Raw genomic sequence first — 13,897 nt, forward strand, 5'->3', positions numbered from 1 at the left:
CTCCCGGGTCGGAATCCCGAAAGAGATTCTGACTGATCAAGGCACCTCGTTTATGTCACGAACACTGGCCGAACTGTATGGGCTACTGGGTATTAAGCCGATCCGCACCAGCGTGTATCACCCACAAACGGACGGTTTAGTCGAACGGTTCAACCGCACCCTCAAGAATATTATCAAAAAATTCGTAAGTGAGGACGCACGTAACTGGGGTAAGTGGCTCGAACCCTTGTTGTTTGCAGTGCGAGAGGTCCCCCAAGCCTCCACGGGGTTCTCCCCATTTGAATTACTGTATGGGCGTAAGCCGCGCGGCATCTTAGATGTACTGCGGGAAAATTGGGAGGAGGGACCTTCGCAGAGCAAAAATGAAATTCAATACGTTATGGATCTGCGCGCAAAACTCCACACGCTCACCCACTTAACTCAGGAGAATTTGCGGCAGGCCCAGGAACGGCAAACCCGCCTGTACAACAAGGGCACGCGCATTAGAGAGTTCACTCCGGGAGATAAGGTACTCGTCCTGTTGCCCACGTCGAGCTCCAAATTAATCGCCAAGTGGCAAGGGCCCTTTGAGGTCACACGGCGAGTCGGGGATGTCGACTATGAGGTTAGGCGAACGGACAGGGAGGGGGCGCTACAGATCTACCACCTCAATCTGCTGAAGCTCTGGAATGAGGAGGTCCCCGTGGCGTTGGTGTCGGTAGTTCCGGAGAAGGCGGAGCTGGGGCCGGAGATCCAAAAAGGGTCATTGGCATCTCGCACCTCTCCGGTCCCCTGTGGAGACCACCTCTCCCCGACCCAACTCACGGAGGTCGCCCAGTTGCAGGCCGAGTTTTCGGATGTGTTCTCGCCCCGGCCCGGACGCACCAACCTCATAGAACACCACATAGAGACGCCCCCGGGGGTGGTAGTGCGTAGCCGACCTTATAGATTACCCGAACACAAAAAAAAGGTGGTTCGGGAAGAACTTCAGGCCATGCTCGAAATGGGCATCGTCGAGGAGTCCCACAGTGACTGGAGCAGCCCGGTGGTCTTGGTTCCCAAGGCCGACGGCTCGGTCCGGTTCTGTGTGGACTATAGAAAAGTCAATGCGGTGTCTAAATTCGACGCGTACCCAATGCCTCGTATTGATGAGCTGCTTGATCGACTAGGCACGGCTCGCTTTTACTCGACACTGGATTTGACGAAGGGATATTGGCAGATCCCCTTGACTCCATTATCCCGGGAAAAAACGGCCTTTTCCACACCGTTCGGCTTACACCAGTTCGTCACACTTCCGTTTGGGCTGTTTGGGGCGCCCGCTACGTTTCAGCGGCTGATGGACCGGATCCTCCGGCCCCACGCCACCTATGCGGCTGCTTATTTAGACGACATAATCATTTATAGTAATGACTGGCAGCGGCACCTGCAACACCTGAGGGCCGTCCTTAGGTCGCTGAGGCGGGCGGGGCTCACTGCCAACCCGAAGAAGTGTGCGATTGGGCGGGTGGAAGTACGGTATCTGGGCTTCCACTTGGGTAACGGGCAGGTGCGTCTCCAAATTAATAAGACAGCAGCGATTGCGGCCTGCCCGAGACCCAAGACCAAAAAGGGGGTGAGACAGTTCCTGGGGCTGGCTGGCTATTATCGTAGGTTCATACCTAATTATTCGGACGTCACCAGCCCGCTGACTGACCTCACTAAAAAGGGGGCGCCAGACCCGGTCCAGTGGACGGAGCAGTGCCAGCGGGCTTTCTCTGAGGTAAAGGCTGCACTGTGTGGGGGGCCACTTTTGCACTCCCCTGACTTCTCTCTCCCCTTTTTGTTGCAGACGGATGCGTCGGACAGAGGGCTGGGGGCCGTTTTGTCCCAGCAGGTGGGGGGAGAGGACCGCCCAGTGTTGTACATCAGCCGGAAGCTGTCAGTGCGTGAGGGGCGCTACAGCACTATCGAGAAGGAGTGCCTGGCCATCAAGTGGGCGGTCCTCGCCCTCCGTTACTACCTGCTGGGGCGCTCTTTCACCCTCTGTTCGGACCACGCGCCCCTCCAGTGGCTCCACCGCATGAAGGATGCCAACGCGCGGATCACTCGTTGGTATCTGGCGCTCCAACCTTTCAACTTCAAGGTGGTCCACAGGCCGGGGGCGCAGATGGTCGTGGCGGACTTCCTCTCCCGTCAAGGGGGGGGGGGGGGGGAGTCGGCTGTGGGCCGGACGGGCGCCCGGCCTGAGTCGGGCGGTGGGGGTATGTGGCAGCGGGGGCGTGGTCAAGCACCGGTCTGTGACAGGAGGGCGGAGTTGGGGAAGGTAAGTGGCAGAATCGCTTCACCTGAGTGTCATTAACCTGTGTTTTGTGTGTTCTCCCCAGTAAACCGCCCTATTTAAGGAGGGAGAGCGAGAGCAGAGGGAGAACCGGACGAGACGCTGTGTGTGTGTGTCTCTCTCGCGCTAGTGAAAACTGTTTGCAACTCTGAAAAGTGTGGCAATAAAGCCGGTTAACAAACCTGATCTCTGTCCTGCCGTCCTCTGTGCTCCACCCACACGCGATTCACGCTACAGATACTTTTTTTGTATGACTACAGTGGCACCTAATGGAGGTCTACCACCATGGCAGAGAGGAAAACGGGGTGGTGTAGCGGTTAGCACTGTCGCCTCACAGCAAGAAGGTTCTGGGTTCAAGCCCAGTGGTCTTTCTGTGTGGAGTTTGCATGCTCTGCCCTTGTCTGCTCCACTTTCCTCCCACAGTCCAAATATATGTAGTTCGGTTAACTGGCTAATCTAAATTGTCCATTGATCAAGCTTGGAGAGGGATGGGTTCCGCCAAGTTTAAATGCCCCAGATACACCAATGATGGACTGTTAAAATATCATCAGTGGTGCCCCTATGACCCTTGCGGGCTATGGGAAAGAAGGAGAGGAACACGGGGGGAAAAAAGCATAGCTTTATCAAGGAGCTGAACATGAATTTGTAATTCAGGTTCTGAGTACAGACATGGTATAAGGTCTGAATATCAGTAATTTGCACAAAGACAAGCATTTGGGACTTTTGATCGTGGCAAATGAATAACATTAACTCTATAGTTGGTCTGGATGTGCATTTTTTGAGTCAAGTCCGTTAGAGCTGAATTTGGTCCTGTGATAGGATCCAGAATGACTAAATACTTAAGATGGGACAACTGTGCAAGTCCCAGGAGCTCTTCCACAGGAACCTTGTGGTATCTGAAAGAAGCAGAGGCATTAAAAAAAGATTTAGTTATCATATAACACAAAAGAAAAAACAGCATAAGTCATTGTAGCTATGGCTGAACATGAAGCTCTGACCTTATTGCCAGACTCTGCAGCTTGGGGAAAAGCCAAGGAATCTCAGCAATGAGGCTTTGCTTTTTATGGAAATATAGGTCCAAGTGTAGGTGCAGAAGATCTGGCACTCGTTGTGCTAAATCCCTCAAAGCTTTAATCTCTGCCATCACTCCTTTAAGGGACAAGCGATGCACTGTTGCAGGCACTGAGTTAGCGTAGGCACCAAGTTCATATCCCACTGAAAGCAGTTAAATGCATCCATAAAAGAAACGGTTAGTTCAAAACATTGGTTCACCTTTGAAAGTAAACCATCAAGTTTCAACATTGTCTGACAATTGTGATATTTTGTATAAATTTCTATACAGTGGTGCTCGAAAGTTTGTGAACCCTTTAGAATTTTCTATATTTCTGCATAAATATGACCTAAAACATCATCAGATTTTCACACAAGTCCTAAAAGTAGATAAAGAGAACCCAGTTAAACAAATGAGACAAAAATATTATACTCGGTCATTTATTTATTGAGGAAAATGATCCAAGATTACATATCTGTGAGGGGCAAAAGTATGTGAACCTCTAGGATTAGCAGTTAATTTGAAGGTGAAATTAGAGTCAGGTGTTTTCAATCAATCTGGATGACAATCAGGTGTGAGTGGGCACCCTGTATTATTTAAAGAACAGGGATCTATCAAAGTCTGATCTTCACAACACATGTTTGTAGAAGTGTATCATGGCACGAACAAAGGAGATTTCTGAGGACCTCAGAAAAAGTGTTATTGATGCTCATCAGGCTGGAAAAGGTTACAAAACCATCTCTAAAGAGTTTGGACTCCACCAATCCACAGTCAGACAGATTGTGCACAAATGGAGGAAATTCAAGACCATTGTTACCCTCCCCAGGAGTGGTCAACCAACAAAGATCACTCCAAGAGCAAGGCGTGTAATAGTCGGCGAGGTCACAAAGGACCCCAAGGTAACTTCTAAGCAACTGAAGGCCTCTCTCACATTGGCTAATGTTAATGCTCATGAGTCCATCATCAGGAGAACACTGAACAACAATGGTGTGCATGGCAGGGTTGCAAGGAGAAAGCCACTCCTCTCCAAAAAGAACATTGCTGCTCATCTGCAGTTTGCTAAAGATCACGTGGACAAGCCAGAAGGCTATTGGAAAAATGTTTTGTGGACGGATGAGACCAAAATAGAACTTCTCATCTCATATCTCTAGCCGCTTTATCCTTCTACAGGGTCGCAGGCAAGCTGGAGCCTATCCCAGCTGACTACGGGCGAAAGGCGGGGTACACCCTGGACAAGTCGCCAGGTCATCACAGGGCTGACACATAGACACAGACACCCATTCACACTCACATTCACACCTACGGTCAATTTAGAGTCACCAGTTAACCTAACCTGCATGTCTTTGGACTGTGGGGGAAACCGGAGCACCCAGAGGAAACCCACGCGGACACGGGGAGAACATGCAAACTCCACGCAGAAAGGCCCTCGCTGGCCCCGGGGCTCAAACCCAGGACCTTCTTGCTGTGAGGCGACAGCGCTAACCACTACACCACCGTGCCGCCCAAAATAGAACTTTTTGGTTTAAATGAGAAGTGTTATGCTTGGAGAAAGGAAAACACTGCATTCCAGCATAAGAACCTTATCCCATCTGTGAAACATGGTGGTGGTAGTATCATGGTTTGGGCCTGTTTTGCTGCATCTGGGCCAGGACGGCTTGCCATCATTGATGGAACAATGAATTCTGAATTATACCAGCGAACTCTAAAGGAAAATGTCAGGACATCTGTCCATGAACTGAATCTCAAGAGAAGGTGGGTCATGCAGCAAGACAACGACCCTAAGCACACAAGTCATTCTACCAAAGAATGGTTAAAGAAGAATAAAGTTAATGTTTTGGAATGGCCAAGTCAAAGTCCTGACCTTAATCCAATTGAAATGTTGTGGAAGGACCTGAAGTGAGCAGTTCATGTGAGGAAACCCACCAACATCCCAGAGTTGAAGCTGTTCTGTACGGAGGAATGGGCTAAAATTCCTCCAAGCCGGTGTGCAGGACTGATCAACAGTTACTGGAAACGTTTAGTTGCAGTTATTGCTGCACAAGGGGGTCACACCAGATACTGAAAGCAAAGGTTCACATACTTTTGTCTCACTCCGATATGTAATATTGGATCATTTTCCTCAATAAATAAATGACCAAGTATAATATTTTTGTCTCATTTGTTTAACTGGGTTCTCTTTATCTACTTTTAGGACTTGTGTGAAAATCTGATGATGTTTTAGGTCATATTTATGCAGAAATATAGACAATTCTAAAGGGTTCACAAACTTTCAAGCACCACTGTACCTCCATGAAGTTGGCATCTCATATGATGAGAATGTGAATAAAGGTATTTCAGTTTGCTTGTGCATAGTTTGTGTGCAAAATAAACATATGTGCTCAAACAAATTTAAAGAAAATTAACCATTAAATGTTTTAAGACTGGGGGTGGCATGGTGGTGTAGTCACCTCACACTGTCACCTCACAGCAAGAAGGTTCTGGGTTCGAGCCCCGTGGCCGCCAAGGGCCTTTCTGTGTGGAATTTGCATGTTCTCCCCGTGTCCGCGTGGGTTTCCTCCGGGTGCTCCGGTTTCCCCCACAGTCCAAAGGCATGCAGGTTAGGCTAATTGGTGGCTCTAAATTGACCGCCGGTGTGAATATGAGTGTGAATGGTTGTTTGTCTCTATGTGTCAGCCCTGTGATGACTTGGCAACTTGTCCAGGGTGTAGCTCGCTTCTCGCCCACAGTCAGCTGGGATAGGCTCCAGCTTGCCCACAACCCTGCACAGGATAAGCGACTACAGATAATGGATGGCTGGATGGATGTTTTAGGACTGTTTTAATGACCCTAGTACGCCATTAACACCCAAATGACTCCAAACATGTCTGATTCATTTGTGCTTCGTTTGTGCATGCAAAATAAACAAATTTTTATTTTTTACAAATGATGCACATATGAATCAAAAATACTTTTATTCACATTCTCCAGAGGCAGTGTCCAGAGATCTTCTTATAACTTAAATTATATGAATTTGTATTTTGTGTGAGATTGGGTTGGAAATTTACCAAGCTCCTGTTTTTACTCAGAGTAGAGAAGTCCACGCACACACATTCACACACTCGTTCACACCTGGGACAAACCAAGGACCCAGAGGCTATGAGCCAGCAACACTACCTGCTGCACCACCATGCACTCTTGTCTTTTACAGTTAAATAAAGCAAATAAGATATTTTTTTTTAAATTATCAAAATTTTTGTGTTCTGAAGAAGGTGAAATTCTTTTAATTTGTAGTTTTCAAAATCCAAGAGCCAATAAGGCTGTCTTTAAGAAATATGCTTGTCTCAGGACACAATATTGGCAGTTTTGTAGTCAAGTCACTAAACGTCGAATCCGAGTCCAGTCCCGAGTCCTCAGTGTTCAAATCCAAGTCAAGTCCAAGTCATTAAAGAAAACTGAGTCAAGTCCACTATTGATATGAGTCGAGTCCAAGAACAAGACTCCAACTGCACCATGTGATGGTGGCTGTTGCTGTCTTTATGCGAAACCGTCTCTGCTACTGTGTTGAACTAACGTTACTGCTCGACTGCCCCATTTTAGTTAATAGGCTACAGATAAAAAGCTTGTTCATCCCTCAGCAAGCCCCGCCCACTATCAGCAGGGCAAATAACATGAGAGAGGGTAAACACCAGCTAGTTCATCGGTCAGCAAGCCCCGCTATCAACAGGGCAATGAACATAGCGTGTCACTTCCTTCTCTGGGTGGAGTCTTGCAAAATGACGATTGAAGTTCGAGGTTGTCCCCGTCGTCTCCTTGATAGTTCTTCTACATATGGAACACATAGTGCATTTTTTCCCACTGCATGAGAAGTCTGTATAAGCACTGTGGACAATCCTAGGGGCTTCTCTCCAGGCATTTTAGCACTGTTAACGTTAGTTTGTTCCTGAACATGACGTATGAACAGGTGAATTTGCATTCTCTTGCACAAAATTAGTATAAAAATTAATGTAGATGTAAATAACTTATGCCAAATTATTATGGTGTGTTACAAAAAATAAATAAAAAATCCAAGTCCTTGTCTCCAATTTATGAGTCCGAATGCAGTTAATGCACAAGTCCAAGTCTGAGTCATCAGTGCTCAAGTCCAAGTCAAGTCACGAGTCGTTAAAATTAGGGCATGAGTCGGACTCAAGTATTACAAGCCTGAATATTGGTGAACAGAGTGTTTTCTGTTGTGAATATTTTTTGGAACTGTTGCAAAACTGTTGCTGTAAGGACACAGTAAAACTGTCGGATTTGTGAGGTTTTCTCCTTTGATAAGGTTGTACCTACACTGTTGACCCACATCAAGTCTGTTTTCTTTTTTAAATAAATAAATAAATAAATAAATAAAAGTGGGCGGCACGGTGGTGTAGTGGTTAGCGCTGTCGCCTCACAGCAAGAAGGTCCGGGTTCGAGCCCCGTGGCCGGCGAGGGCCTTTCTGTGCGGAGTTTGCATGTTCTCCCCGTGTCCGCGTGGGTTTCCTCCGGGTGCTCCGGTTTCCCCCACAGTCCAAAGACATGCAGGTTAGGTTAACTGGTGACTCTAAATTGACTGTAGGTGTGAATGTGACTGTGAATGGTTGTCTGTGTCTATGTGTCAGCCCTGTGATGACCTGGCAACTTGTCCAGGGTGTACCCCGCCTTTCGCCCGTAGTCAGCTGGGATAGGCTCCAGCTTGCCTGCGACCCTGTAGAACAGGATAAAGCGGCTAGAGATAATGAGATGAGATGAGATAAATAAAAGTTATTCTATTTCTTTATATATCTTGTTTTCTAAGAAAAAAAACAGAGCCACAGAAAAATATCCCCAGTTGGAGGTCATACTCACATGAAATATTTAGCTCTGAGAGGAGGGGCATTGTTGACAGCCATGTCTTAAGGTGGCATAGCTCTGGTTCCACAGACCAGCCTCTATACTGCACTGTCAGGAGTCTGAGGGAAGGAATCCCCTGCAGGGCCACAGGAAAGAGAATGGGGTCCGAGTAGTTCAGCAATTCCAGGCTGGTCAGTGCTGGCACTCTACACTGTGGATCTTCTGGAATTAGAGCAACTTGGGTAAAAAACTATTTTCAACATACCTACAACTGCTTTGTAAAAATACTGACATTCTAAGGGTACTCATCTTAATTACTGTCATCCTTCACAAAAAAGTACAAAAATTAGTTTATTTTAAAAAAAAAAACATATCACACATGATTCTATACGATTTTCATGCAACAATTTTTGGTTTTTATCATTTTCTCACTAAAACAGGTGGTAAATTTATTGTATATTTAAAACAAATGCAAAAAATTGTCACTTGTCAGAAATGTGCTTTCAGACACCATGCACTCTACTGCATTCGCCTAAATAGGAGGGTACATGTGAAAACCCGGGCGGCACGGTGGTGTAGTGGTTAGCGCTGTCGCCTCACAGCAAGAAGGTCCTGGGTTCGAGCCCTGGGGCCGGCGAGGGCCTTTCTGTGTGGAGTTTGCATGTTCTCCCCGTGTCCGCGTGGGTTTCCTCCAGGTGCTCCGGTTTCCCCCACAGTCCAAAGACATGCAGGTTAGGTTAACTGGTGACTCTAAATTGACCGTAGGTGTGAGTGTGAATGGTTGTCTGTGTCTATGTGTCAGCCCTGTGATGACCTGGCGACTTGTCCAGGGTGTACCCCGCCTTTCGCCCGTAGTCAGCTGGGATAGGCTCCAGCTTGCCTGCGACCCTGTAGAAGGATAAAGCGGCTAGAGATAATGAGATGAGAAAACCCATTTTGCGAAAAACCAAATTGTTTTCACAATTGTTGTGCAAGCCAAGAGTGTGGTCCAAGATCCTCTACAAGTGTCTCCAGCCTTATTACTTTAATTCACTTACTGATGATCAGCACCCACTCTACCATTGTTTCCCAATGGAGAATGCGATGCCACTTTGCCAACAGGCAATGCTGCCTTGGGCAGAGCACACTGACTGGGAAAACTGTGCAAATAAGAACTTTAATTACTGGTGAATTAACTGTTTTGTCTTTATAATTTTACATTGTTTTACATGTTAAATGAGTGCATATAAGTAATACTGCTAACTTAGCAACTTTGTTGCGAGATTTGGTGACTTTTTAGACCACTTTAGGGACTTTATTTAAAAAATGACCCAAGTGAGATATCTATTGACTTTTTTGAGCAGATTTTAGAGACTTTATTGCACACTACACAACTCATGTGGAAAAGCCATGCCCTAATGGTTACAGAAGCAGCTATGGAACCAAAAGGTCACTGGTTCAATTCCCTGGACCAGCAGGACTGGCTGAAGTGCCCTTGAGCAAAGCTCCTAATTGCTCTGGTAAGATACCTCATGTCTGATTAGCCAAAGAACTGATGATATGATTATTGGTTTGGGCTGTGCCTGGCCAAAAAAAAAAAAAAAACACATTACTCCAGATCATATCACAGCTGCTTGTTCTACAAGTTAAGAGAGAACGCTTGGTTGATTCACCACCAGTGTGTCAAGCCTAACTGACTCGTGCTTGTGCAAGTTTATGTTCCGCAATGACCAAACACTAACCACTGCTGTTTGTCTCACCAGTCCACTTTTTTAATCTAATCTTGGCTATATTTACAAACAATAAAAGTAAATGATTTCAACTTAAACGTTTCCTTCATGTGCATTTCCCAGCTAATTACTACAACTCCATATTTTTTTCTACACTCTTGATAGGAATCATAGTACAGGGCAACCTAATAGTCAGAAACCAATGACAGTGAAGCTACATAGACTTCATATTGTGTGTGCGCTACATAGTCACCTTTACGCTCTACACATTTTCTTACTCGCTGTATCATGTTTGTCCAGATTTTGCTCAACATATTCCTGCTGGTTCTGGTTCCTGACCTTTCAGATATCCTGGGTGCTTCGAAATGTCAAGGATGTTTGCAATCTTAATACGTTACCGCCATCTGCAGGACTGAGGTGTAAATACTTTTGGGAATGGGTGGGTGGGTGTAGGTAGTAGTTGCAAAACCAGTAATTTTTAGGAAACCGCTTTAGCCAATTGTGTTCCAGGTGCTGGGGTATGTCAGAAGGACATTAGCCGTGGTAGAATGTGAACGATCCGAGACATTGGAACAATCCTTCGGTGGGATTCGATGATGTGGCATCCTTGAAATGCCACCTTTAAAAGGACGCATCCTTGACATTGAGAAACACTGCCTGTATTTTGTAAATACGTAAATAGTTCATGATGCCAGAACTAAACTTATTCTTTCAATAATAAAAAAAAGTTATTATATGAAATTTTCTATTCTGATAAAACTGTTCTATTCAATTAATGAAGACATTTTGATATTCAAACGAATCGACAAATCATCTGGCAACTTCTGGTAACGCCGCCTTCTTTCACCACAGAGGATCTGTTCCACATATTTGATTTGGCAAAGGTTATACACCGGATGCCCTTCCTGATGCAACCTTCCCCAATCTATCTGGGCTTGGGACCAACACTAAGTACGTACTGTTTTGTGCTGGGTATTTTACCAAATCTGCATGCCTTTGGACTGTGGGGGGAAACCAGATCAACCAGAGGAAACCCACACAGACATAGGGAGAACATGCAAACTCCATACAGAAAGGCCCTCGTCGGCCGCTGGGCTCAAACCCAGAACCTTCTTGCTCTGTGGTGACAGTACTAATCACTGCACCACAGTGCCACCCTGACTTCTGATAATGTATTCATCAGAAAAGTCACCAACACTGAATATCCATCCATCCATTATCTGTAGCCACTTATCCTGTTCTACAGGGTCACAGGCAAGCTGTAGCCTATCCCAGCTGACTATAGGCGAGAGGCGGGGTACACCCTGGACAAGTCGCCAGGTTATCGCAGGGCTGACACAGAGACAACCAACCTTTCACACTCTCATTCACACCTACGGTCAATTCAGAGCCACCAATTAACCAGACCTGCATGTCTTTGGACTGTGGGGGGGAATCAGATCACCCAGAGGAAACCCACAAGGGCACGGGGAGAACATGCAAACTCCACGCAAAAAGGCCCTCATCGGCCGCTGGGCTCGAACCCAGAACCTTCTTGCTCTGTCTGTGCCACCCCGACTTCTGACAATGTCTCATCTCATTATCTCTAGCCGCTTTATCCTGTTCTACCGGGTCTCAGGCAAGCTGGAGCCTATCCCAGATGGCTACGGGCGAAAGGCGGGGTACACCCTGGACAAGTCGCCAGGTCATCACAGGGCTGACACATAGACACAGACAACCATTCACACTCACGGTCAATTTAGTCACCAGTTAACCTAACCTGCATGTCTTTGGACTGTGGGGGAAACCGGAGCACCCGGAGGAAACCCATGCGGACACGGGGAGAACATGCAAACTCCGCACAGAAAGGCCCTCGCCGGTCACAGGGCTCGAACCCGGACCTTCTTGCTGTGAGGCGACAGCGCTAACCACTACACCACCCCGACTTCTGATAATGTATTCATCAGAAAAGTGTCACCAACACTGAATATAATGCAACTAAATAATAAACTACATAGGCCATGATGTTTCGCAACTCCTCCTCACCGGGTATGTGGTTTGCCTGTGGAAGAAAGAGGGTATCTTTGGAGATAGGGCCCTGATTCGATCCCATTTTTAAAGAGAGGTGTTTTAATTTTGGCAAGCGCTGTAGTAAATGGTGAAATGCTGCTGGAGGTATGGGTTTGCTGCAAGCATGGTAGTGAAGTGAAGTCAGATTAGTGAGCTGGGAGAGTGCATGAATGATGTCAGAGGTTGGAGCACTGACCACCTCACACAGGCTGAGGTGCGACAGCTGGTGCAGTGCAGACAGTGGGGTTAAACTGGGACAGACACACCGCCGCAGCCCGAGTCGCGTTAGGCTTTTAAACTCTCTGAGTGAGTTCAGAGCAGTGGCACAGCACACAGCCACAGTCACTGAGTGAACCCACGGGAGCCGCACTGCGAGCTGCCTCCACTCTTTCCCTTTCGCCTTCAGCACCACCACTGATCCGGACCTCCTGCTGCTGAGAGTTCTCCAGGAATGAGCCGTGAGCGAGCTGATGTTTTCAAGATACAGCCTGGTGTTCTTCCACAAAGCAGGGCGGTCGATCAGTCTCATAAAAAACCTACAGCTCGAGCGAACACTTAATTTGTCCGGAGTGGACAAGAAATCAAACACGTGGACCCACACTTCTTCCGGAAGTCTCCATTCCGCCATCATCTCCTCCAACCTCCAGCACACTAACATACAAACAAAATAAATAATACGGCATGGACTTAATCTTCGATTTAAAAACAATGTTTATCGCGACGTTTTGTTAATCAGCAGTCAGCACACACGCCTCTTCAAACCTGTAACTTGACTTCCGGGAAAGTAATTCAGGTTGCCAGATCTTGAGCTTCTTTCAGAGCCCCGCCCACTCCAAGTGATTTGGCGTCCTATAAGGATTGGAACGACTAGTTCACATATTGTGACCAAGCACACACACATTAAATACGAGTTTCTCATCTCATCTCATTATCTCTAGCCGCTTTATCCTGTTCTACAGGGTCGCAGGCAAGCTGGAGCCTATCCCAGCTGACTACGGGCGAAAGGCGGGGTACACCCTGGACAAGTCGCCAGGTCATCACAGGGCTGACACATAGACACAGACAACCATTCACACTCACATTCACACCTACGGTCAATTTAGAGTCACCAGTTAACCTAACCTGCATGTCTTTGGACTGTGGGGGAAACCGGAGCACCCGGAGGAAACCCATGCGGACACGGGGAGAACATGCAAACTCCACACAGAAAGGCCCTCGCCAGCCACGGGGCTCGAACCCGGACCTTCTTGCTGTGAGGCGACAGCGCTAACCACTACACCACCGTACCTAAATACGAGTTTCTTTCTTTTCAAAATTAAATTTTTATTTATTTTTCAATAATAAACCTATAAATGTCATCATAAAATTTTTTATGTAAAAGTAAGTTTTTAATATTAATTTCTAATTGTGGGGCGGCACGGTGGTGTAGTGATTAGCGCTGTCGCCTCACAGCAAGAAGGTCCAGGTTCGAGCCCCATGGCCGGCGAGGGCCTTTCTGTGCGGAGTCTGCATTTTCTCCCCGTGTCCGCGTGGGTTTCCTCCGGGTGCTCCGGTTTCCCCCACAGTCCAAAGACATGCAGGTTAGGTTAACTGGTGACTCTAAATTGACTGTAGGTGTGAATGTGAGTGTGAATGGTTGTGTGTCTATGTGTCAGCCCTGTGATGACCTGGCGACTTGTCCAGGGTGTACCCCGCCTTTCGCCCGTAGTCAGCTGGGATAGGCTCCAGCTTGCCTGCAACCCTGTAGAACAGGATAAAGCAGCTAGAGATAATGAGATGAATAATTTTATCATGAAAGTTTGGATATTTGATACACTCTAGAAGCAGGTGTTTGACATTTTCTTTTACACCACAAGTTGTACATTGATTGGAGGTTGTTTTTTTTAAGACATTTTGTATCATTAAGTAGACATTTTCCAAATCTAAGTCTTGTAATTATCCTTTGTTTGTTTCTGTTTTTGT

The 13,897-nt window shown here is 46.8% G+C and overlaps 1 protein-coding gene across 2 annotated transcripts; it reads right to left on the reverse strand.

The window, feature by feature from the left end:
• Positions 1-1,972: 1,972 nt before the first annotated feature.
• Positions 1,973-12,723, reverse strand: im:7136021 (uncharacterized). 2 transcript variants are annotated; one of them, XM_060932990.1, is made up of 4 exons: positions 11,912-12,723; positions 8,193-8,396; positions 3,295-3,511; positions 1,973-3,192 (listed from the first exon to the last, which is right to left on the reverse strand). In XM_060932990.1, exons 1-4 carry the CDS (start codon positions 12,591-12,593, stop codon positions 2,985-2,987), a joined length of 1,311 nt encoding a protein of 436 aa, XP_060788973.1. In that variant the 5' UTR covers positions 12,594-12,723; the 3' UTR covers positions 1,973-2,984. The 2 variants fall into 2 exon arrangements, with proteins under 2 accessions (XP_060788973.1, XP_060788972.1); XM_060932989.1 differs by having other exon boundaries at positions 8,193-8,399.
• Positions 12,724-13,897: the final 1,174 nt, after the last annotated feature.

This window comes from Neoarius graeffei, chromosome 11 (genome assembly GCF_027579695.1).
Source record: "Neoarius graeffei isolate fNeoGra1 chromosome 11, fNeoGra1.pri, whole genome shotgun sequence".
Lineage (NCBI taxonomy): Eukaryota > Metazoa > Chordata > Actinopteri > Siluriformes > Ariidae > Neoarius > Neoarius graeffei.